Source organism: Anopheles gambiae, chromosome X, assembly GCF_943734735.2.
Source record: "Anopheles gambiae chromosome X, idAnoGambNW_F1_1, whole genome shotgun sequence".
Classification (NCBI taxonomy): domain Eukaryota; kingdom Metazoa; phylum Arthropoda; class Insecta; order Diptera; family Culicidae; genus Anopheles; species Anopheles gambiae.
Genome location: NC_064600.1, coordinates 25040918 through 25064279, shown reverse-complemented (window position 1 = coordinate 25064279; position 23362 = coordinate 25040918). Strand labels below are relative to the sequence as shown.

General features: G+C 39.5%; 1 protein-coding gene and 1 long non-coding RNA gene across 2 annotated transcripts; one reads left to right on the top strand and one right to left on the bottom strand.

Moving 5' to 3' along the window:
• Nucleotides 1-5349: 5349 nt before the first annotated feature.
• On the bottom strand, nucleotides 5350-7088 carry LOC133392187 (probable E3 ubiquitin-protein ligase bre1). The gene is made up of 3 exons (XM_061651449.1): nucleotides 6186-7088; nucleotides 6066-6125; nucleotides 5350-6002 (listed from the first exon to the last, which is right to left on the bottom strand). Exons 1-3 carry the CDS (start codon nucleotides 6583-6585, stop codon nucleotides 5350-5352), a joined length of 1113 nt encoding a protein of 370 aa, XP_061507433.1. The 5' UTR covers nucleotides 6586-7088.
• Nucleotides 7089-17685: 10597 nt separating this feature from the next.
• On the top strand, nucleotides 17686-18816 carry LOC133392170 (uncharacterized). The gene is made up of 3 exons (XR_009765500.1): nucleotides 17686-18077; nucleotides 18172-18237; nucleotides 18308-18816. It is a non-coding gene; the product is annotated as an uncharacterized LOC133392170 (long non-coding RNA).
• Nucleotides 18817-23362: the final 4546 nt, after the last annotated feature.

The window sequence follows — 23362 nt, the reverse complement described above, 5'->3', positions numbered from 1 at the left end:
TAATTGAAATAAAAGTTCTGGTGTTGGGGAGCATAAAATTAAGCATTTTATTTATAATAAATAGTTCTAACCGTTTCAAAAGTGTTGAAAAAATTAATTGAATCAAATTTAAAGGTCCAATTAGACAAATGTGAATTTTTAAGAAAAGAGTGTGAATTCTTAGGACACATCGTAACTTAAGATGGCTTCAAACCCAATCCAAACAAAATAGAAAAAATATTGCATTGGCCCATACCAAAAACAACAACCCACATTAAAGGCTTCTTAGGAATCCTTGGTTATTACAGAAAATTCATAAAAGATTTTTCAAAACTGACCAAACCTCTCACAAAATGTCTTAAGAAAGGTTCTAATATAACACATAATGACGAATTTATAAATTGTTTCAACGATTGTAAACAAATGCTCACTACTGATCCAATTTTAAAATATCCTGATTTTAGCAGAAAATTCATTTTAGAAACAGACGCAAGTGATTTCGCCCTTGGCGCTGTACTTTCACAAAAATTCGAAGATGGTAAGGAACACCCAATCGCTTACGCTTCTAGAACGCTTAACGAAACAGAGTGCAACTAGGGTAAATGTACCAATAGTGGTGCAATTTGTGGTGGTACAGATGTATTTTAATGGATTTAAAGTGTCAGAAACGACAATTTCTGAATATGTCAACACATAACAATTGGAATATGTTTTATCTTCGCAATCACAACCATTTTTACCATAAAACACATCGAATTTACGAAAAAATACATATTTTTGTGATTGCTTCCTTGTACCTATAATGGTGGTATGGTTCCTATAGTCGTCGTATTGTGTTCCTATAGTGGTGGCAAACAAAGATGCATCAAAAACGGTGTATAATATCAATGAAACTTAGTTTAGAAGCTGTTTTCGTATGAATAGCATGGATTATTGCCATAATAATGATATCTTTCGTAATTTGATCGTAAAAAATGTGTGAATTTGGTTGATGAAAATATTGACTGAAGTACTGAATAACACCTGTCGTCAATCCATACTCAGAAGAGTTTGCTTGATTTGAAGTCGATTTTTCACTCAGCCAGATAAGCGAATTTTGGCCTTTGTTTCATAAATTACTTACAGAAAACTAATTTTTGTTGCTTATTTTAATGAAAACAGTACGACATGTCAAAAATGTCGTCGAAAAAAATCTAAAATTAGCTGTTTTAATTGATTTTAGAACTAGGACCACTATAGGAACATGCCTGTTTGGTGTACCTATAATGGCACTATCGTAAATAACACCTAAAAATACGTAAATATGGTCAAAAGCCAATGAATGTGAATAAAACAATATAATTTGATAACAATTATGTTAAAAAACTAATAATTGCATTGTTATGTGGTCATTTAGAACGTTAACAAGAATATGAGTATTGTTATGAAATCCTAAGGATTTTGGAAAAATGTTGATACCTTTCACAAAATAATGGATTTTTCGGTCACTAAGAAACGGAATGGCCAAATTTCATTTTTAAATCCTTTGTAAAAGGCTAGAGAACATTTCACACTATCATAAAAAAACTTAACTACTGTTAATTTATCGTATGAGACGCATTTTAGTGCAATACCACCACTATTGGTACTAGCACCACTATAGGTACGTTTACCCTATCCAGCTACCGAAAAAGAGCTACTCGCCATTGTTTGGGCAACCAAGCATTTCCGACCGTACATTTTCGGAACAGTTTTTGAAATAAGAACTGACCACAAACCCCTTGTTTGGCTAAGACAGAAAAATGATTTAAATAGAAGACTTCTTCATTGGAAACTTGCCTTGGAAGAATTCGAATTTGAAATTAAGTATAAAAAAGGTACTCTTAATGGAAATGCAGATGTACTATCCCGCATAACGGAAAATCCTGCTTTAACATCCGAATTAAATGCAAATAGTGCCTCTAACAATACTGACACTATGACGCAACACTCAGCAGATACTAATGATGACGAATTCATCCCAGCAACTGAAAAACCACTAAATGAATTTAGAAATCAAATAATACTAGAAGAAAATAATAATGATTCTCGAGAAGCAATTACACTTTTCGGAAATTATCATAGAATAACAATAAAAACACCCCTTTTTGGACCAGCTATGTTGGACTAGCTATGAAAATCGATCAAACTATTTTGGACAAAAACAATTTTAGAAGATGTAACTGATGAAATTGACCAAGATTTGATTATTGAACGACAACATAATGCAAACCATAGAGGAATTATTGAGACCAAACTACATATTGCTAGAAAATATTATTTTCCAAACATGAAAACTAAAATTACTAAATTTATTAACATTTGCAAAATATGTCAAAAAGCTAAATATGAAAGACGCCCATATAAACAAAAATATCAAATTACTGCCACTCCTAAAAAACCTTTGGAAATCGTTCATATGGACATCTTTATAATTAGTGATAAACATTTTCTAACCCTTTGCGATAAGTTCTCAAGACTAACCATGGCGATTCCTTTACAATCAAGAAACGCTATACATATACTAAAAGCACTAACCCAATTCTTTGCTAACGTTGGAAGACCTTGTTTGCTTGTAATGGACCAAGAATGTTCGTTTAAATCCACCACAATCAAACAATTTCTTGAAGAAAATAATGTAGAATTCCATTATACAAGTGTTGGTCAATCCTCTTCAAATGGAACAATTGAAATTGTCCATAGAACAATAAGAGAATTGCACAACATAATCTCACTAAGAGATTCTACAAAAAAATTATCAACTACTTCAAAAATTAATTTGGCAGTCTCAATTTACAATGATTCTATACACTCTCAAACAAACATATCCCCTAAAGAACTATTTTTCGGCTTCAAAAACGAAGATCCTATCCCTGAGGACCTTCAAGAAAGAATTAAACAAAAAGAGGAACTTTATAGAGTGTATGCCACAAAACAAAAAGAAAAAAAATCCAAATACATAGAAAAATTAAACAAAACACGAGAAGAACCAGAATTATTCAAAGACAATGACACGATCTTCGAAAGGAAAAGAAATAATTTAAAACACGAAGAAAGGTATCGTGAAACGAAAGTTTTCGATAACCTAGCTACAAATATTTTAGACCGAAATGGAAGAAAAATTCATAAATCAAAATTGAAAAGGAAACGAAAAACCTAACATACCATTTAAATTCTTTCTCATCCTTACAGAAATCACAGCTGAATATTATAAAAACTAAAAATGAAATTTGGAATGATTCTTTTCCTCATAATAGTTTTGACTAATTCAAAACTTATAACAGCAACAATTTACAGAGAAATTCCTAGAGAAGATAGAATAGTCGCAATAAAAATAGGAACGGCCAAAATAAAAATTGAATATCATAGAGTAATACATACAATAAATCTGGAAAAAATAGAAACTAACCTTAACTATATTCAGAATTTAGCCAATAATATTAGCCTAACCAACCATCTTAAGGACACCTTAGACTATAAAATCCTATCAGCTTATAAGAAATTAGGAAATATAAGACCTAGAAAACAAAAGAAAGGCATAATAAATGGTTTAGGAACAATTATAAAAATAATCGCAGGAAATCCAGATCAAGAAGATTTGAACATAATTAACAGCAACCTAGAACATTAAGAACATTCAGAAAACAAAATCATATCCAACATTAACGCTCAAGTTAGAATTAATTCCGAAATAGAAAAATCAGTGAACAAAATTACACAAACTCTTAAAAAAATCGAAAATCAAATGAATAATCAGATAAAAGTCGTAAAAACTGAAATAGAACAAGTAAATCTTATCCTGAACATTGATAACATTGTACAACTGCTAGAAGACATAGAAAAACAGATTAGCTTTGCTCGTTCTAACATAATAAACAAAAATATTCTATCGTCAAACGAAACGGAATATATATGGCAAACATTAAAAGATCAGAAAATATTTCTAAACTTTAAAGAGGAAATTTCACAATATGTTTCATGCATAGTTACAGCAATAGGTAAAAAAATATTTCTAGTAGTAAAAATACCGATAGTAGAGCGAAAAGATTATGACCTCTTACGAATAGAAACTCTAAACGTAAACAACACCCGAGTAGAGACGGATGTAAAATTTGTAGCCAAACATAAAAACACCATTTTCAATGTTAACGAGGAGTGCACGATTTGCAACAACCCACAACCACTAAACGACAAGTGTATCTCAAATATCATCAGAAATCATCCATCTAAATGTACCACCACCACGAGCTCCGAGCATACGATAATACGAGAAATGAAACCAGGAGTCATTCTAATCGATACCACCCTTGGAGTGCCAGTCATTGATTCATGTTCAAACAGCCAAATAATAGCAGTACCCACACTAATTGAAACCGGCAATTGCACCGTAAAAATCTTAAATAGCACATTTACTGCGCATATTGATGTGTTAGACCAAGAAGACTACTTCCTACCCTTAACTGGCAGCAAAACAGAAATAACTCTTAACAAGCCAAGTATACAAGATCTGCACACAATGCATATTAGTTACATACATCAACTCCATACAATAACACTCCGCTTACGCACGCATACAATTGCAGGAGGGATATTAATTGTTGTTCTAACAAGCTTTCTTATAACTGCATTTTGCATCTACAAACACAAAACCAAGCATGCAGATAAGAAAAAAACTACCGAAGCTATTCACAACATCATCCCACTGCAAACGTCGGTAAGTCGATCGAGGACGCTCGACGTTTAAGGAGGGAGGAGTTATGTACACATGCGCTACGCGCTATGATACAGGTGCTGAGTAAGAAAACGGTCGCAAGCGTGCCATCGATGTTACTCCACGCGCGGAGTCAAGTTCCAACGGGAACTCCACTGGAAGCAGGTTCCCACGACCAGGTGTGATGTCGTATGCTCAGACGGACCGAGGCAACATGATCATCATAAACGTGGACGACAACGTGACCGGCAAACCTGGCAGCACCGAAAACACCAGCCTAGCTAAATACCACCGAATCCAGAAGTTAGCTTTAGTCTTAGTTTAGCAGTTCGCAAATAAAGATCCCCAGTAATATTTTTTAAAACTTACTCCGGGCTATCGTAAACATAATTAAACATATTCATAAAGAGCAATCCTGACAGTTCATTTATTTAATAATAGTTCACATTGCTTAGAATTTTAAATTCTTTTAATTTTAATTCATTTCATAAATTCAAACTTTGTTTCATTATATACTTAACATATGTTATCACAAGTATAAGATCATGTGTAAGCATATCGAACATAATTAACATAATATAATGTAATATATAAAGGAACATGCTTTGTTATTAATTCTTTTTTCTCTAGCATTACCTTATTTAGTGTTTAGGCTTAAAATTATGAGAAGTAGAAGCACGAGCTCCGGACAAATTAAGTCTAGAGCTGGCATGTCGTAATTTCTGTCCTATATAATCAAAAACAAATCTTTCCGCCGGTTTCACAAATTTTGTCTCCGCAATTTCCAAGAATATTTTTTTTATGTTAGTGTAGGACGAGAAAGGAATCTTTTGCTCTGTTTTACTGCGTCCGGACCAAGTCATTTTAGCTAAAAATTGCCGGGAAAATAGTAAGTCCAATGCTTGGTGTATTTGGTATTTAGAGTTCCCTAACTTTAATGAACTTCGCAGTTCCGTTAAAATTTTTTGTTTAAAAATACCATTTGATTCTCCTAGCTGGCTTTCAAAATCCTCTAATTGTTTTTGGTCCTGTATTGCTTCGAAATCAAATTCACTCACTGGCTCACTATGTCCTGATTTTTCGTGTAATACATCTATTATGTAATCTAATTTGGTATTTAAAAGGTCCAATTTGCGCTCTAATGATGAAATTTTTTTTTTGCTTTTCTGCTTGGCTGATGTAGTTGCAGTCGTAGTTGAGGTTGTTGTAGGTATTGCCTTACTATTGTCATTTGGTGCGGGTGTCGATATCGGTATGGATAGGGTTTCATCGAATGAATGGTTGTGAAGATAATCTGTAACAAAGCAAATTAATAAACTTATTCAAGTACATTTAATTTTATTATCATCACACTCACCATCTAATGAATTGCATCTAGAACGTGGCAAATACTGAAGATGTGACCCTGTCATGGAGACTGCAAATAGATTAATATTTAAAAATGGGATATTTTCAAGATTGTTAAGGCACTTCATACCATTTGATGTGGAAACATTTGTTGATGGATCTCGTTGGTATTGTTCTTCAAATTGTGTTTCTACCAATACTGTTTGAAATTGTTCATGGCTATTTTTTTGGAGATCTTGTTGTTGTTGTGCCTCTTTCTGTTGTTGTTGTCGTTTCTCTTTCTGTTGTTGTTGTTGTTTCTCTTTCTGTTGTTGTTGTTGCTCATTTTCTTGTTGTGGTTCTAGTTGATTTTGTTTGTGTGTTGAACAAACTGGAGTTTCTTGTTCTTGTTTAGGGTTCATTGATGATCGCCAGGGACACTTCGTTAAGTACGACATTATTGCTTGCACGTCTGCGGTTGGGGGAGCTAATAAAACTGGAAATTTGTTTGATATTAGTGTGTTAAAATTTTGATGGTGAGTGACGAACATGTTTGCAATGATTATATGCTAGTGGTGAGTCATACGTTTCATTTCACAATCCGTGGATGTGATCCAAACGGAATCGATTCCAACCCGTGAAGTGCAGCGGGTTCGCTTATATTGAGTTGGAATCAAATCTGACCCGTGGATGTATCGAGTTGGTGTCGACCCTAATCATTGTTGTCGGGTTACAATCATGTTCGTCATAGTTTGTTCTATATACGGTGCCGATAACAACTATTCGTTGCATTTCGGTCCTCCGCCAACAATTTCCTCAGATTTATTTCCTTGTTCCTTACCATTTTCATTAGTGGGTGCCTTTTTTTTGTTTTCCGTTTTCGGATATGACGATGACGAGGTGCTTGCTGCTTGGATCGTATCCTTCGTTTTGCTGTTATCGGAAACTGCTATTGCTTTCACTGAAAATGCTACACGTGAATTGATGAAATCACTCCTACAAATATTGTCTTACCAATGGTTTCCGTTTTTGTCTTTAACGGTTTGATGACGGTTTTAAAATCTGCAATTTGTCGGCTTGACTTCGGTTGGACTATATTGCACGCTGAAAATAATTGCATACATTTAACAATCGCACATGTAAACAATGCAATGCAATCTTACCTTTTTTTTTAGTTCCAGGTTCTTCATCTTCCTTCTCCAAAATACTGCGGGATCTTTTTCCAGATGCATGAAACTTCTTACTACTACCGACTGCGGCACGTTGTTTTGGTTCATTTTCGGAATCTATATCCAACGCAAAAACATATCAGCCAAATTGTTGAGAACAAACTAAACAAAGCGGACATTGTTACTCTTACCGTATCTAATATATTTCTGTTGTTTGAATTTAGAAACACATCAACTACTAGATCCACTTCAACACTTTGTTTGCATTACAAACTGACAGCTCGCGTACGTTCCGTGTACGGGTCGGGGGTTGTGGTTGTGTGAGTGAGCGAATTTTCGTTCTCATCGCAACCACCGCATGAATTCACAAATACAGACGCATGCACGGTGAAAAGACATCGCATGATACATATCACACGTTGCTGCAACACGACTATGTCGCGTCATTCAAACTATCCGTTAAGCCTGAAAAGTGCTTCTATCGGATCGTCTAATCGGGCGCCATTTAATCAATCCGTTAGAGAAAAGTCGCATGGATTTTGGTACCGGGGTTACTATCCATAACGTTTGATGAGGTAATCGCTGAGTACTTTTGTTATCCTTCTAGTCAGTGCAATCACCGTTGCATGATTTTCTTTAAGTGTTTCGATTATTTCTAGCCCTTCAGGAGTTTGTTTTAATACCAAGTCAATGTCGCAATCCTAGAAGAAAAATTAAATAATATTATAAACGAATAATGCATAATTGTGTACAAATATTACCTTTTCCAGTGATGGTGATGCTGCTTCCTCATACTGATTGCATGTATATTCTTCATATATTTCCAGATCAGCTGATGATAAATTTGTTTTCTGGGCTTGACTTTCTCGTTGTTGTTTTTGATTTTTTTTTCTCTGTCCAGTATTTAGCTTCAGCCGATTGAAATCTGTTTCATCTAACATCATAAATGTCTCCATGTCTAAAATACCTTTGGCATCTATTTTTATTAATTTAAAAAACATCATTGTACATTTTGCGAGAAATATACTTGGCATTATCATTATATATTTTCCAGAAATAGTAGGTTGTGTGACAATGTATATCTGATAATTCGACCAAAAATTGATCATTTTCATTCTCGACCAAGTATGCTTGAAGTATGTCATTGAATTCAATTGTTTCCAATGATGCAATCAATAATTTTACTGTCTCGTTTATCAACATTATCTCCTTGATTTCCCCATTACGGGGAATTCCATTACGTACTATTGTTCTAATTGATACGACACATATCTGGCGAAACCGGATTCCGTTATAGATAATTTCCTTTGAACAAAAACATGTATCTTCCAGTTGATGATTTAATAGTTGAGCACTTAATGTATCCTTAACCATTTTTATTCTACCTGATCGATAATTGTTATTGTCTTTAAAAGGTTTCTCTGCGATAGTAAGTGCTTGTGCAAATATTTGTCTTTTCGCCAAACTGCAGCACACGTTTTTGTAGTTTCGTGACGCATTCATTTGGGTTTTTAATATATTTGTTTTTTTTTTTGTTCAAAAACCCGACAGTCATTCTGTTCCATAGGACCTATTTCTTTAATGCATTCCTGATAATGATATATGTGATGCAGTTTATTTGGATGACAATTGAATAATTTAATGAACATAGTGTGAAATATTTTGATGTTCATTTCCAATGCCGCTAAATGGTAATCTGAAACTGTCGTTGAAAAAGATATCCAAATAACGTTGATCAGCACGCTTATGAGATCCAAATATTCACACCCACGGGGCATTTTGTGCATGAAGAGAAAAGGAAATGCTCGTAATAAAAGAAGATACTGCGAAGCTGTTTGTCTCATACGGTGTTTGTGACGGTACTAGCAGCATAGGAGCAGTAATATTTGCTGATGGCTTGTTTTTGCTGTCATGGTATCCATAATTGAACGATTTTAATCGATGATTTATGAAATCAACACAAAAACCAAGATGTTTATCTCTGTAGTAATGTGCCAAAACTAGTTGCAGAGTGACTGGAATCACACCCTCAACCAAATCATGCATAACATCAAAGCAGTGGTTGTTTGTCAAATGGTAGTGCTGAAGATCATTCAAGATACAACCAGTAGTTTACAGGCCACTATCTTTTGATAAAATATTCTTCTTCTGCACTTGTTCGAGATTGTTTTCATACCATGCACGGTCACATAAATGAAATTGACAATCAAAAGGATCATTTAGGAAATTATTACGAGTAATCGTGCACTTGCGACAAAATAATCTTGCAGACGGTCCTACCAATCCAAATGATTCGTATATGGCTTACGTATCTCCAGCCACGACGATAACAGCCCCACGAATAGTAATGTTTTGATTGTTTATATAAATTGTAACGCCTTTTTCAATTTCTTGAGGTCTTCAAAGGCAAAAGGCGAGGGGCAAAAGGATTTTGTTATAGCCATGTTTTTGGTGTCTATGGATTTTGCATAAATAAGTGAAAATACAGATTTTGTTGATGCATTGAACCTTCGTGGTAGATTTTGAATTTAAAAGTACATGGCTGATATTTTGTTGTTTCCCGCTCTTGAGCTCAATGCGTTACATGGTTCTACATCATCTTCGTAAATTATAATTCTGAGAGCATTTGGGTGTGCTTTGAAGTAGTCACTATTTTTGTACTGTTTGCCATCAATGAATGATTGGTACATTCCTGACCGTTCGTTAAATGATTCTTTTTCTGTTAAAGTCAATCTATTATCTGGGTTTTTTAGAATCATTTTTAATGATTCTTCTATTGGTTTACATTGAAAAGTATCATACGCCTGCAAAACAAGCAATTTTCGTTTCGGTTAAGTGTAGTGATCATATGAGAAACTGATTCAATATTACCTTTTTACACTTTTCCTTTCCATCGATGAATCGTTTTACTTCTTTTCTATTAAGCATAATAGATCGGGGCTTCATAATTGCACCTATAAGCGAATTTAGAAACGATTCTTGCTTGGAAGATGTTTTGACGTGTTTGAAAATGTTATCTAACCATATGCTGTTTTGTAATGCGACAGATTTTTCTGGCGGAATATGCGATACAATTTTTTCAAGGAATGCAGACACTTTTTGACGAACATATTCATTTATTTGACCAACAAGTAACTCGCCGAAGTTCATCACTTCGAAACATCAGCTTTTAGTTGACAAATACAAACAGCAGCAAATTCTCTTATGGATTCCAGGTTATAGGTAAGCTTTTCTTGGTTATTTGAATGGTTATCTGAATTTTCTGGTGGGGTTTTATAATTTTCAGATGGCTGGAGAGTATCATCCGTCAGTTTATGGCTTGAGACTGGATCCAACATGACATTGTTTTCAGTTTGAAATAGTGACAACGGGTGTTTTGTTGTTATATGGAGCTTTAAGTTGCCAAAAGTCCGGTAGCTCGTACAGTAACCTCTTTTCATACAAGTGTAGTGGACGAGATTCTTTTCGAACTCCTTTTTCACAAAATGAATGTTTAGATGCCGTCGTAAGCCATCAACATATCCCTCAACCAGTTGCTTGCAACAGAAACACTGCAACACATCTGCCATTTCTCTTCTGAAACAATCAAACATTCTGGTTAAAATCACTTATACTTACGGAAAAGCTCTTCCAAATAAAGATTTTCGTTTGTTTGGAGGGAGGTTATCACTTGCTGTAACTCAACTTCCATAATTTCTACCTTTTTATTGTGTATTTATTCTGATTTTCCAAACGTTTTGCACTTTTCACGCATCGAGCCCAAGTGGATTATGAGTAATGGTTTGACATCTGATTGACAGACGAAGGCTGCGAGCAAAACAGGTCAGCTAATTTAATTCGATTTGACATTTGATTACAAACAAATAAAAATGTGATGAAATATCGTTGTTAACAATAGCCGAATCATTTTCTTTTATTGCTCTCTTACTTTGTGATGATGAAGGAAAATAAATTAATTTAGAAACATCACTTTTTCCTTTATTTTTCCCAACGCGTCGAATGGTATGAATGCATTTATAAATCCCTTCTGTTAAACAGGTCCGCTTCATTCAGTCTATGGGGCTACCTGGTATTTATGTTCCTTAAATTGACAGATCTGAGGGAATAGATTGCTGCATTTTCAGTAATTTTCTTTACTGATATTCAGTGACATTCCAAATTTGACACTGATTTTACTGATTTTCAGTCAAAATTTCATTACTGAAATGTATTCAGTAAATTCTTTTACTGAAAATCAGTAAAAACATGATATTTATGCTGAAAACCAGTAAAATATTCGATTACTGAACCGTTTCAGTAAAAAACTTTACTGAAGCCGGATTTGAAAATTTGCTGTGTATACCCGCTGTTTTGGACAGGCTGAAACAAATAGTTTTTAATTTCTCTTTTGTAATTTTCTGAAATTTGAATTGGTTTCCTGTAGCATCATTACCAAACAAAGAATCAGGCGCTCTGGCATCAGCAAAGTTTTGATTTATATCTAAAACACTAATCTAAACCAAATTGAATTTCTGGCATATTGTTGAATCTTCCGATTCTACCAACCCATTAAATTTTACAACATAAACGCGTGATTCCTCTGGCCTTAGTAAAGTTTTAAGCACTTTCCACAACTCCTTGCTATTTCCTTTATGCTTAGATATCTCAAAAATAAAGTAATTTCTACCAGTAGTTTTGAGATTGCTGCTATATGTATTCATTAGACTAGTGTATTCAGTCCAATTGTAGCCTGAGTTTGATCTAATAAAATGTTGGTATGCTTCGTCTCTTTTCCGTTTCGCACGGCTAAGTTCCAAAGTCTCTCAACCTACTAGTCTCTCTTGACAAGATTGTCTTCTCTTCAACCAAGGTGCCCATAGCTTTTTTCAATGTGTTCCAAGTCTGCAGCTTCGTAGAAGCTCGGTGCTTCTTGCCTTAAACCTTGTGACACATGATTGCAAAGAGCAAATTTCGAGTACCTATTCCAGCATTTAAATTTTCGTTGAATCGTTTCACCACGTTTCACGTTTATATTCAAAACAAGTGTTTCATGATCCGATATTTTTAATAACGGATCTGTAGTGACCTTGATTGAGTCTGTGCTACTGTAAACCTGATTGATCAATGTTCTGCTCTGCCCAGCAATTCGTGTGAATTCATTATCTTTTTGTTCTGTTCATTATCTTTTACTGAATCCATTAAGCTTTTCAATTTCGCAGATTTTTCAATATTCGTCCAGTCAATATTGAAATCATCGACGATAATGTTAAGTTTGCTAAAATTCAAGAACCGATCTAACCATTCTTCCAAAATGTCTACAATCCTTGAGTCACTCGCACTTGGCGAATGATACAATATTCCGTAATTGGCTGCTGTCATTCCCTTCGAAACTGCAACACCAAGTGTTGGGAACTAAAACCAAAGCGGATGAAATCTCTTGCCAAAAACGATTTATTATGGTAATATTACGCGCCAAAAAATTTGTCCGTTTTTCCGCGATTGGTTTAGAAAAGGGGACGTTCCTATCTTGCGGCCCTTTTTAACGCTTTTTTCCTGTTACGCTTCGTGCCTTGTTCGTGTACTGGTCGCTCGTTTTAAAACGTCCCGTTTATGACAGGTAGTTGGAACGCGAGATTCCAACATTGTCCCTCCAAGTGTACCACAGCTTATCTGCCTTTAATCACCTTGCGTCATTTTAGCTGTGGCTTCACTTCCTTGTGTGACCTGTCATAAAAACGCGTGCATTTGTTTACATTCTGTCTCCTTATTGCAAACTACCTCGTGGTATGCCGTGATCCCGTGCTGTTTTCCGAACAATTATTTTCCTGTGCCTAAAATCATTGCGTAAGTTATTACAAGCCTGTAACTTGTGCACCGGACATATGTGCACACGATTGCCGAGACGGTGGATCGTTTTACGGCCCTTCCTAACCGAGTGTTTGGCAGTTTCCTCGCAGTTGCTATGCGGTGGTCCCCCCAACGGATAGAAGCTACACTTATATGCTGGTTTTCTAAATCGCCCCACGGCCGCCTCGTCTTGCGGTTTCTCGTGTATCACGGAAGGATCGGACCATTTTGTCACCGGATAGAACCGACGATCGGTCGAAGCATTGTTGCCCACTCTTCCGCCGCGTTCTTCAGCTAAGTGTGCCTTTACCTTTCCGTAAGCTCGGTCGTCTACAACGGGATTAAATACGTTATTTCCTTTTAGATATACATACCGCTGCGGCACCGCAGCCTTGCAAGGCGGTCCCGGGTCGACGGAAAGATCGATTTTCGGTCGAGTGCTTTGTCGCTCGGTGTCCCACTGTTGTCCAGCTCGGCGTGGTCCGTTGCCTACTGCAGGAGGATGTCTTCATGGAGGTGGCATGTTGATCGTCTCGATCATCGCAAGGACCGTAAATGACCCAACCCAAGCTGGTGTTCCAAGCGACCGGTTCACCGTGTTTGCCCTTCACAGTCTTCAACGGTTGTCCCAAATGGCAGTTATCTGCTCCGATGAGTATGCGAGGCACAGCCCGCGAATATGGCCTCACAGGTAGTCCCCTCAGGTGCGGGTACTTGGCGGCCAGTTGAACTACGTCGACTGACTGTGCAGGTAGCGCAAGTTGCTTCACGGTGTGCACGTGTGTCAGTTCATCTGTCGGTGACTCGTCGTAGCCGCACATACGTATTTGCAGCCTCTCCGAATTATCCTCTTCTCTGGTCACTCCTCCCGTCCATTTTAGACTCAGCGGATGAGGTGTGCCAGTTAAACCAAGTTCGTCCCTTAGTCCTTCATCCATGAGTGTCGATGTAGACCCATCAGCAAGAAAGGCGTACGTATCTACACGACCAGCTGGTCCATGAAGAGACACCGGCACGTATTTGAGGATCGCCCCATCATTTGTTCCTGCGTGGGTTAGAACGTTAGCAAAAGACCCCGGATTGTTACCTGTTGGCCCAGTTTGTTGACCCTGGCGGCGGCTGATACCGGATGATGTGTCCTCCGCGTGCAACAGCTAGTAATGTTGAACGCCGTATCCATCTACTCCACACGGTGGAGCACGGCATTTGCCAGCGTGGTAACCGAGGCATTTCCTGCACATCCTTCGCTCGTTCACAAATGCTCTCCTTGCAGCTACGGTAGTTCCCATGAACTTCTCGCACTGTGACAGCGATCCGCAGCTCTCACCGCAGACGACGCAGGCTGGCATCGATTCAGGTATGTCGATCTGTGGAGTCGGGTCACTAACGTTCTTCTCTTGCAGGACTGTCACGTTGCAGTAGGCTGGATATGCTCGCCCCGTGCCGTTCGATTCCATCTGAATTGGTCGAGAGGGCTGGAATCGATCAGGCGGACTTCGACGATTCTGGAACGGTTGGTGTTGGAACTGCTGTCGTTTTGGAAGCGGGTCAGGATGTCGAGGTGCCGTATCGTGTCCCCCCAGGACGGGCGTCATATCAATGACACGGCACAAATCACTCGCCAGCTCACCAATCCACCGTCCAAACTCCATCAACGTTACCTCACGCATCCTTCTTGTGGTCCACGCCCAATCGATACAGATGACTGGTGGCAGCTTCTTCACAAGTTCCTTCAACAACGTTACGTCGTACATATAGGCATGCAGCCCCGACGCCCTAACTGCTCCGAGCAAACGTTTCACAGCGAACCCAAACTCCACCAAGCTGGGCAAATCGTTCATCTTGGGAGCAGCCATACACCTTATTTTCCGTATGACGGACTCAACAATCAAGTCGGGCCTTCCATAGCGAGACTTGAGGGTCTCGATCGCTTCGTTCAACCCGTCCGGGAAAGATAAGAGGTGTCCAACCGCCTCCAACGCGGGCCCGTTTAACGCGTGTTGCAGCCGGGTCACGTTCTCGTCATCCGTATAGCCACAAGCAGCGGTAGTGCGTTCATACGCGGTGATAAATACCGCCCAATCATCCACATTCCCAGAGAAGGTTGGCAAATCTTGAGGTACAGGTTGGCGTGCTGCGATCTGGCTCTGGCTCAAGAAAGTGCCGTGTATCTGCGGCCGTGTGTTGTGCAGTGTTGTGTGTCCCAAGTGCTCCGTATTCCCAAAGTGCTGTGAATTTTCCGGGCGGTTCGCGTACGCTTGATGTGTAGTGTACCCGTACTGTGTCGCGTTCGGTTGTGTCTCGTACCCAAACGATGCAATCCCCCAGGACAATCGCATGGCAATCGGATTGAACGCGCAACATTTTCCATACAATCCGCAGTGTTGCGTTTTCTTCGCGCCAACTTTGCCTGTATTTTCAATGAGCCAAACGATTTTACCCCCTCCTACACGCGATGTATCCTAAAGCACGCTTGTCGCGGCAACGTTCACCACATACACACACATCTCCACACTCAGGGTACGACATCTTCCCTGTTGCTGTTCTGGACTCAGACAAAATTTGTGTTTCTACACTCATTGTTCAAAAAAGTAGTAGCTCTTAGGATCTGAATTTACAAACAAATATCAAAATGTTATGTTCTGCTAATGATATTGCTCTAAATTTAAATGCACTACATTAAGTTTTTACATATCTTTCGTAAAAGTTCGTCAGAGTATGAAAATGTCGATACAATTTGTCATGAATAACTTCAATTTCAAGATTTTCGCGCATAAAATTATGACGCGCGCTGTGTGTGCGGCGGCGTAAGTCGCTACTCGTATAGCCGTCTCGCTTCTTCTTGTGTGTGCTTTACCGTTGCTCACCGCATCAAGAACATTGCTGCTCACACACACGTCGGTCTGCGGCAAACAATTGGAGGGGGAGGATGTGTCGGTTTGCTCCAGAAATCGTGTGTGATTTTGGTGTTCTGGATTTGGTTCCATCGCTGTTTTTTTGGTGAAATTGAAAAGGTAAGAATCATCAACCGATGGTAAAGTGTGATAGTAAGATGATGGTGACTGATGCTTTTTTTTGTTTCTTTTCCTGCTTTCATCCACTGATGGCGTCGAGCATTGCCGAGGATGTGATCGAATGCGGAATATTCTAAACGAGGAGCTTCATTCCGGATTTTGTTTGCAATAAGGTAAGTTATGATAACACACAAAGCATACAAAAAAAGAGTGAGTAATCTTATTCTTAACTTTAATTTCTTCAACAGCGCTGAACTCCTCCTCCAGCTTACAACGAACGGTCAACGGATGAGGAAGGAGAGGAGGGACGGCAAAGGTACACGCACAAACGGGCACACATCAGCCTTGTCGGAGAACGAGAACACGGGAGGGGGAGATCGGCAACGTATAGAGCATCTTCATTTACGCTCCCTCGTGCGTTCGTGCGTGCGTGCGCTCGTGCGTCTATGTGTGTGTATGTGTGTTCATGCCCGCGTGCGTGGCTGTGTGTGTTTTTGCCGCCTAGCATAACGAGATCCTACGGGATCACCTTGCGAAAAACACCAAGAGAGGGGTAGGTGTGTGTGTGTGTGTGTGTGTGTGTGTGTATGTGTGTGTGTGTGTGTGTGTGTGTGTGTGTGTGAGTGTGTGCTTGCATGCGTGCGTGATTGTGTGTGTGGTTTTTGCTGTTTCGCGATCTCCTACGGAATCACCTTGCGAAAACACACGAGGGGGAGGGGTTGGGTGTGAATGTGTGCTTGCCTGGGTGCGTGCGTGGCTGTGTGTGTGTGTTTTTGCGTTCGCGTTCTCCTACGGGATCACCTTGCGAAAAACACCATGGGGAGGAGGAGATTTGTGTGTTGTTTTTTTTTCTTTGCCGTTTTGCACTCTCCCGCGGGTCTCATGTGATCGATTGTTTTTTTTTTTTTTGGTTTTTCAATAAGAAAAAAATCTTTAAAAAATACCAGAGGGGAGGGTGTGTGTGTGAAAAATAATATAAAATATGTAAAACGAAGTTAAAACTGAGTCTGAACTCATTGCAATCCGAAACAAAGTGAGGGGGGTCATAAAATGTAGTACACATGCATGCAACATGTATCGCGCCGCCGCGACGTTTCTCGCTTTCAGCCCGATAGGAGCTTCTAAGGGATTATTTTAATGGGCGCCCAGATAGAGCCCAATGAGACCGAAATCGCATGGATAATGGTACCGCCCAACCAGCATTATCGTGCGATTTTTATGTGTATCTATCATTTTTCTCATTCTAACATTCACACAATTTTTCATTCTGCCTCGCTCTTCTGGGTGTTGGTCTGTATTTGCTTGCGACTTGGCTGTGTCGCATCAACGATTCGCATGTTTCATTTAGCTCATCCCTTTCCATCGTTGGAGCGAAACTCTTGCGTCTCGCTTTTCTGGGACTTGTCCAAATTCGCTTGCTACACCAATCGTTCACGCAAGCGTTCTCCTCTCGCCCGCTCTTTGTATCATTGTACAGGTACTCCCCGATATACGCTATCAATGCGGACCGGAGGCAATAGCGTATCTCGAATATTCAATAGCGAAAGTCGAATTTCGAGGTTTTCAGTCAAATTATAACTAATATCCGTATAACTTTGCATGAAGTGGTAGGTTTTAGCCACTAAACCTACCACTACCGAATGGTTAAAAACCATTTCAAATGGTATAAAATTGAAAAATTCAGTTGAAATTAGATCAAATAACTAAATCAACTAACTAACCAAATAGTTGGAAACCATTTGAAATGGTTTTTAATATTCAACCAAAAGGGAATTTATTTTGCATTTGACATTCGATTTCTAAAATTAGTACTACTTGTTCAAAGAACCGTCAAATTTAGAAAAAAAGCGTATAGCGAAATCGTGTATATCGAGTATGGCGTATATCGGGGAATACCTGTATAGCCACACGAGGAAGGCGCTGCTTCGCGTTCACATGAAAATGTGGTAGTGTGAAATCAAGTTTGCAAGCGGTAGGACGCGTCGGTGTGTGTCCGTTTTTTCTCTCGTGAAACCAGTACGGAAAAACTATTTGGTAAGTACAGTTTTTAATAAAGGGTTATATCAATCTTTATCAAACTGAATTGTATTGATAATTGTGATATAAAATCAATTTCGTTTTTTTAAAGAAATCGTAACACACGCACGAACGGAAGTGAGCACGGACCACAACAGAAGCAATATTCAATTGGTTGGTAAGTATTGTGCTTGACGTTAAATTGAACAGCTGTTGGCAAAATAGTTAATATTTCCTTCTATCCCTAGGAGTGCCGAAAACAGAACAGGAGAGGAAAGAAGGCAGGAACGATTCGATCCTCCAACGTGCTAGCGCCTGGTAGAGGAGAAGCGGCAGGAAGGTAGAGACGAACATCCACCTCGCTAGTGCAGCACGTGGGAGCAGCAAGAGGGAAGCAAGCAGGACGCGTACACACCATTCGACGAAGGCAAAGCTGGAGGAAAGGAAGAACGAGGAGAGAAGGCAGGCAAGACGGGTACGTGTGTATCCCGCACCGGTTTTAGGCAGTGTGAATTGTGTGAGTATGTAAATATGTATGTGCGAGTAAGAAGGTAAAATAAAGAGTGTAAGCATGTGCAGAATGGACAAAAGAGAGTAAGAGTCTTTGTAGGGAGAATGGAGAGAATGAAAGAAATTGAACAATAATGTAGTATACAGAAACTAGATGTATGATACACGCTGTCGCACCGTTGCAGAGACGTGCTCTTTAGTGCTGCTAATGAGCACGATTTGAGAACGTTTTGAGCCCGTTGTTTCTCATACAAAATTTTAAAATGTCGCGCGATAATGTCGGTTGGGCGGGGATGTCTCGCGGATGCGTCGCGTATCCTGCATGGTGCATGTGTGTCGCGTACCCTGCATCCTGTTGTGTTGCGTACATGCCGTGGCCATATTGTATCGTGTGAGGATTTAGTGTGCGTGTGATTCTCGCGTCGGGGTGTTGAACCACAGGATGTTGACCCCGCGAACGGCCATCCTTGTCGCGAATGGGCTGGCGCATGGAATTCTCCATGTCGCGGACCCACCCTTGAAATTCTTTCTCTTTTCGTCCCAAAGTGTTCGGGGGCTGCGCGATGGCGGTCTCGCCAGTTTGCGCTTCCGCAATATCGAGCTTTAGCTGCTCGCGTTCATGCACAATACGCCGTCTGTGCCGCTCCTCACTTTCCCATCGTGCACTTTCAGACGCTGACAGCGTCTCTTCCTCGTCGCGATCTGGATTTGCCGGACCGTTACCACTCGCCTCACCTGTCTTACTCGACGCTCCTTGTTGAGGGGTCTTACTTCCTTCTCGAGGAACGCGCCTCCGGGCGTCATCTTCGAACGAGGTTGGCTGGTACTGCTGCAATTTTTCCGCCTTACTTGCTGCCCACTCGTACACATATTCCACAGTGGAACCTTCCGACGGGGAGAGAGTCTCGCGCAATGCTCCTGGGGTGGACGATGCTCCGCGGGGGCTAGTGTAAACGTTGACACGTTCTGTCCGTGGGACACTCCCTGCGGTAGCCGGCTCTGCACTTAGCATACCTCGCGATTGCTGCTGCTCCATTGCACTTTTTGGTCACAGGCACTTCGACACACACCGCGCGTGATTTATTTTTCCGACTCGCGAAACTACACGACGAACGAGGAATGCCGTACACGAAATCGTTTATTTTGGATTTATCGAACCAAATGTGTTTGGATTTATCGAACCAAATTTTTTGGAATGTTGGGAACTAAAACCAAAGCGGATGAAATCTCTTGCCAAAACGATTTATTATGGTAATATTACGCGCCAAAAAATTTGTCCGTTTTTCCGCGATTGGTTATGAAAAGGGGACGTTCTTATCTTGCGGCCCTTTTTAACGCTTTTTTCCTGTTACGCTTCGTGCCTTGTTCGTGTACTGGTCGCTCGTTTTAAAACGTCCCGTTTATGACAGGTAGTTGGAACGCGAGATTCCAACACCAAGAAAACAATAACCCTACAATGCTTTATTAAAAATCACCTTTTGTACAATTTCGCTCCTGGCATAAACAGCTACACCTCCTGTATGACGTGAGTGGGACAAACAGGACACAACCTTATAACCATTAATATGAAACTGCTGAAATGCTTCTTCCTCAATGACATGAGTTTCAGAGATTAAGACCAGCAACGGTTGAACTTTCTCTACTGTCTCGTCCAACTACGCCATGTTTCGTGAAAGACTGGCTACATTGAAATATAAAATCTCTCTGAACCGTCCTAACTCCTCCCCTACCTGCTATTGAGAAAGTTGCATACGCCTTTCTATCTGTTTTTTAAACATCGGACAATTATAATCATTGGCCGCATGTCTTACATCTAGTTTAAGGTTTCTAGCAGAGTTTGCTAACACGCAATTCACACATTTCAAAGAAGATGAAGTACATTCAAACGTTTTGTGTTCATCACCACATTTTGAACAAGCTTGTTTATTCTTGCACTCGGTGCTCTTGTGATTAATTTGACCACAACCATAACACCTCATAACATGCACGGATTTCGAAATTTTACAATCAAATCCCACATTCAGCAACACGGCCAAAGCCGTTCCTTCTGTATAAAAAAATCCCACATTTATTTTTCCTAATTTTGCCAGACATAGGGCAGACTCATAATCAATTTCCAAGACCGCATTATATTTTTGGTACTTGAAAATTTTATTTTCAAACATTCCTATGACCTTGACCTGTTTCCAGGGTATTCCCTCATTTTGAGATTTTAAAAGATCTACTAAATGTGAGTCAGTGTATTTTTCGCTCATCCCAATTATCTTTACACGTGACAATGGTAAATCCGTTGCATACTCATCTCCCAAAATGTGTTCTACTTCTTTCCTGAGTTCATCTAATTTAACCTGAGCAGAACATTGAACAAACACCTGACCGTCCTTGCCGTTACGGAATTCCCACACCTGCTGCTTCCTTGGATCCAGCTTAGCGCGAAGGTCAGCTCTTGTCTTATCACAAGATTGACCCACCTTTGGTACAATAACCAGAGTCTTACTATTCTTATTTTTGTTTGCTAAAATGGGTCCAGTAACCTTGTCAGAAATCTTGGGCGTCGAATTAACATTCCCCGTGTCAAAACGATTAATAATGGTTTGAACATTACTGTTCCCACTATTCGTCCTTTTTCTTTTCTTAGTCACTGTAGCCCAACTTTCATCCTCTACTGTTTCTCTGGCCTTAGTATCGTCAAAGGTTGCACGCAAGGCTTCCTTTGCCGGCTAAAGAGTAGAGAAGGCCCCGGGAATGTTGTACGATAGCCAGGTGAGGGCATTGCGTAGCACATACGCAAACCCCGATATCGTGTATGCGGATTGCATAAGATTTGGCGTATAACGATTGAAATGTAAATTTAAATTTTCGTTGGCGGTTATTTGCTTGAAATGTTTCGATTTTAATTGAAATTTATACTTTGACTACCATTTCTAGTGATTAGGATTATAATAAAAAAATAAAAAGAGAACAGCAAAGCCATTTTGCTCCAGTACCTATTATTTTTTCATAATCTCTTTACTTAAACTCTAGTGAAGTTTGACGCTGAGTTACTTTCCTGTGGCTGTAAGATTGCTTTTTGCGTAGGATGTATGCAGTAAGATGACTAAGTTTTAAGTTCTTTGAGCAGAAAGGAAAGATTAATTTTTATTTCGTTACTTTCCGATGCTTCTGGGAAAATTTCAATATATACCGCTATAACAATGTCACGACATTTTCTCGCTCAGAATTGTTCAGCTTAAATAAAAATAAAAATTTAATTTGGTTTTTTGCTATAAAATTAATTCTTTTTTAAAAGCGTTCCGTTAATATTCGTGTATCAAAAAAGTTATTTTTGAAATAAAGATTTTTGGACTAAACAGACTCACACATCACGCAGTCTTAGTATCACATAGCCCAGGAGTCTCCTAACTTTTCAATTCGCGGGCCGCATTGCTTCGCAAATAACGTTGTTGAGGGCCATTTTGACGTTACTTTTGGTAATGAGAATGTTTATCAACGATGTTACCCTCGCTTTACCTCCCGACAGTATCAGTCTGTTTGCCGACGACGCAAAAATTGTTGCGCCTATTCACAACACAAGTGATTGTACATTCCTGCAAGACTGCATCGAAATTTTCTGTTCGTGGTGCAAGCGTAATGGACTGACTATCTGCATCGAGAAATGCTACTGTGTGTCTTTTAGTCGATGCAGGAGCCCAGTCACTGGTACCTACTTCATAGACGGCACTGCAATTAATCGACAAAATCATGCCAAAGACCTGGGCGTTCTGCTTGACTCTAGTTTGAACTTTAAACAGCATATTGATGACGTTGTAGCCAGAGGAAATCAATTACTTGGCGTGGTTATCCGGATAACTAATGAATTCCGCAACCCCATGTGCATCAAAGCTGTGTACACCTGTATCGTTCGTTCGATTCTGGAATATTCGTGCGTAGTCTGGAGCCCAACTACCGCTTCTTCAATTGCTCGACTTGAGGCGATTCAACGTAAGCTCACGAGATATGCCCTACGCCTACTTCCCTGGCAGGATCGCAATAATCTTTCTCCGTATGCTGCGCGGTGCCGTCTTCTAGGCCTTGAACTTCTTTCGGTCAGAAGACGCAATGCACAGTGCTCTTTCATCGCTGGATTGCTAAATGGCTCTATCGACTCATCGCCTTTGTTGCATCTATGCACCATCCCGAACACTTAGGTCTAGAGAAACTCTACGGCTCGCTCAACCCCGTTCCAGCGCTGGTCGGTCTGACCCTATGTTCCGCATGTCGGATGTCTTCAATACTGTCTCGGATTGCTTCGACTTCGACATCTCGACTCAGTGCTTCAAGGAACGTCTCCGGCTTTTGCCGTGGCCGCAGTGAATTGTGATGCAAATCTTGTTTTTGCTATGTATTTTTTTTTTTATTGAACTGTTACATCTTAATTAGGCCATATGGCCCGTTGAAGATTAAATAAATAAATAATAACAATAATAATAATAATAATGAGAACGTTTAAATCTCGTTTTCATGTGAATATACTTAATGAATATTTAAAAAAACTGCATTTTCTTTTATAGTACCTTGATTTTTGGCATGGTTTAGCAAAAATTAAAAATTTGATGAAAATTGTGAAATTAATCAGATATTTACATTATCCTTTGCAACATCACCGCGGGCCGCATTATAGGCTCTCGAGGGCCGCATGCGTCCCGCGAGCCGTAGTTTGGAGACCCCTGACATAGCATGATGGTCAGTAAGTATCGCAAGATCCACCGATGTTGCATCAACAGATAAACAAAAAGGAAAACCACTGCACTTGT

Bases quoted from the DNA above. Each gene is read 5' to 3' on its own strand.
- LOC133392187 (XM_061651449.1), bottom strand. From the start codon at position 6,585: ATGTTCGTCACTCACCATCAAAATTTTAACACACTAATATCAAACAAA. The intron at 6,126-6,185 runs GTATGAAGTGCC...ATCTATTTGCAG, and splicing joins AAATGTTTCCACATCAAATG to TCTCCATGACAGGGTCACAT. The intron at 6,003-6,065 runs GTGAGTGTGATG...GCTTTGTTACAG, and splicing joins TAGATGCAATTCATTAGATG to ATTATCTTCACAACCATTCA.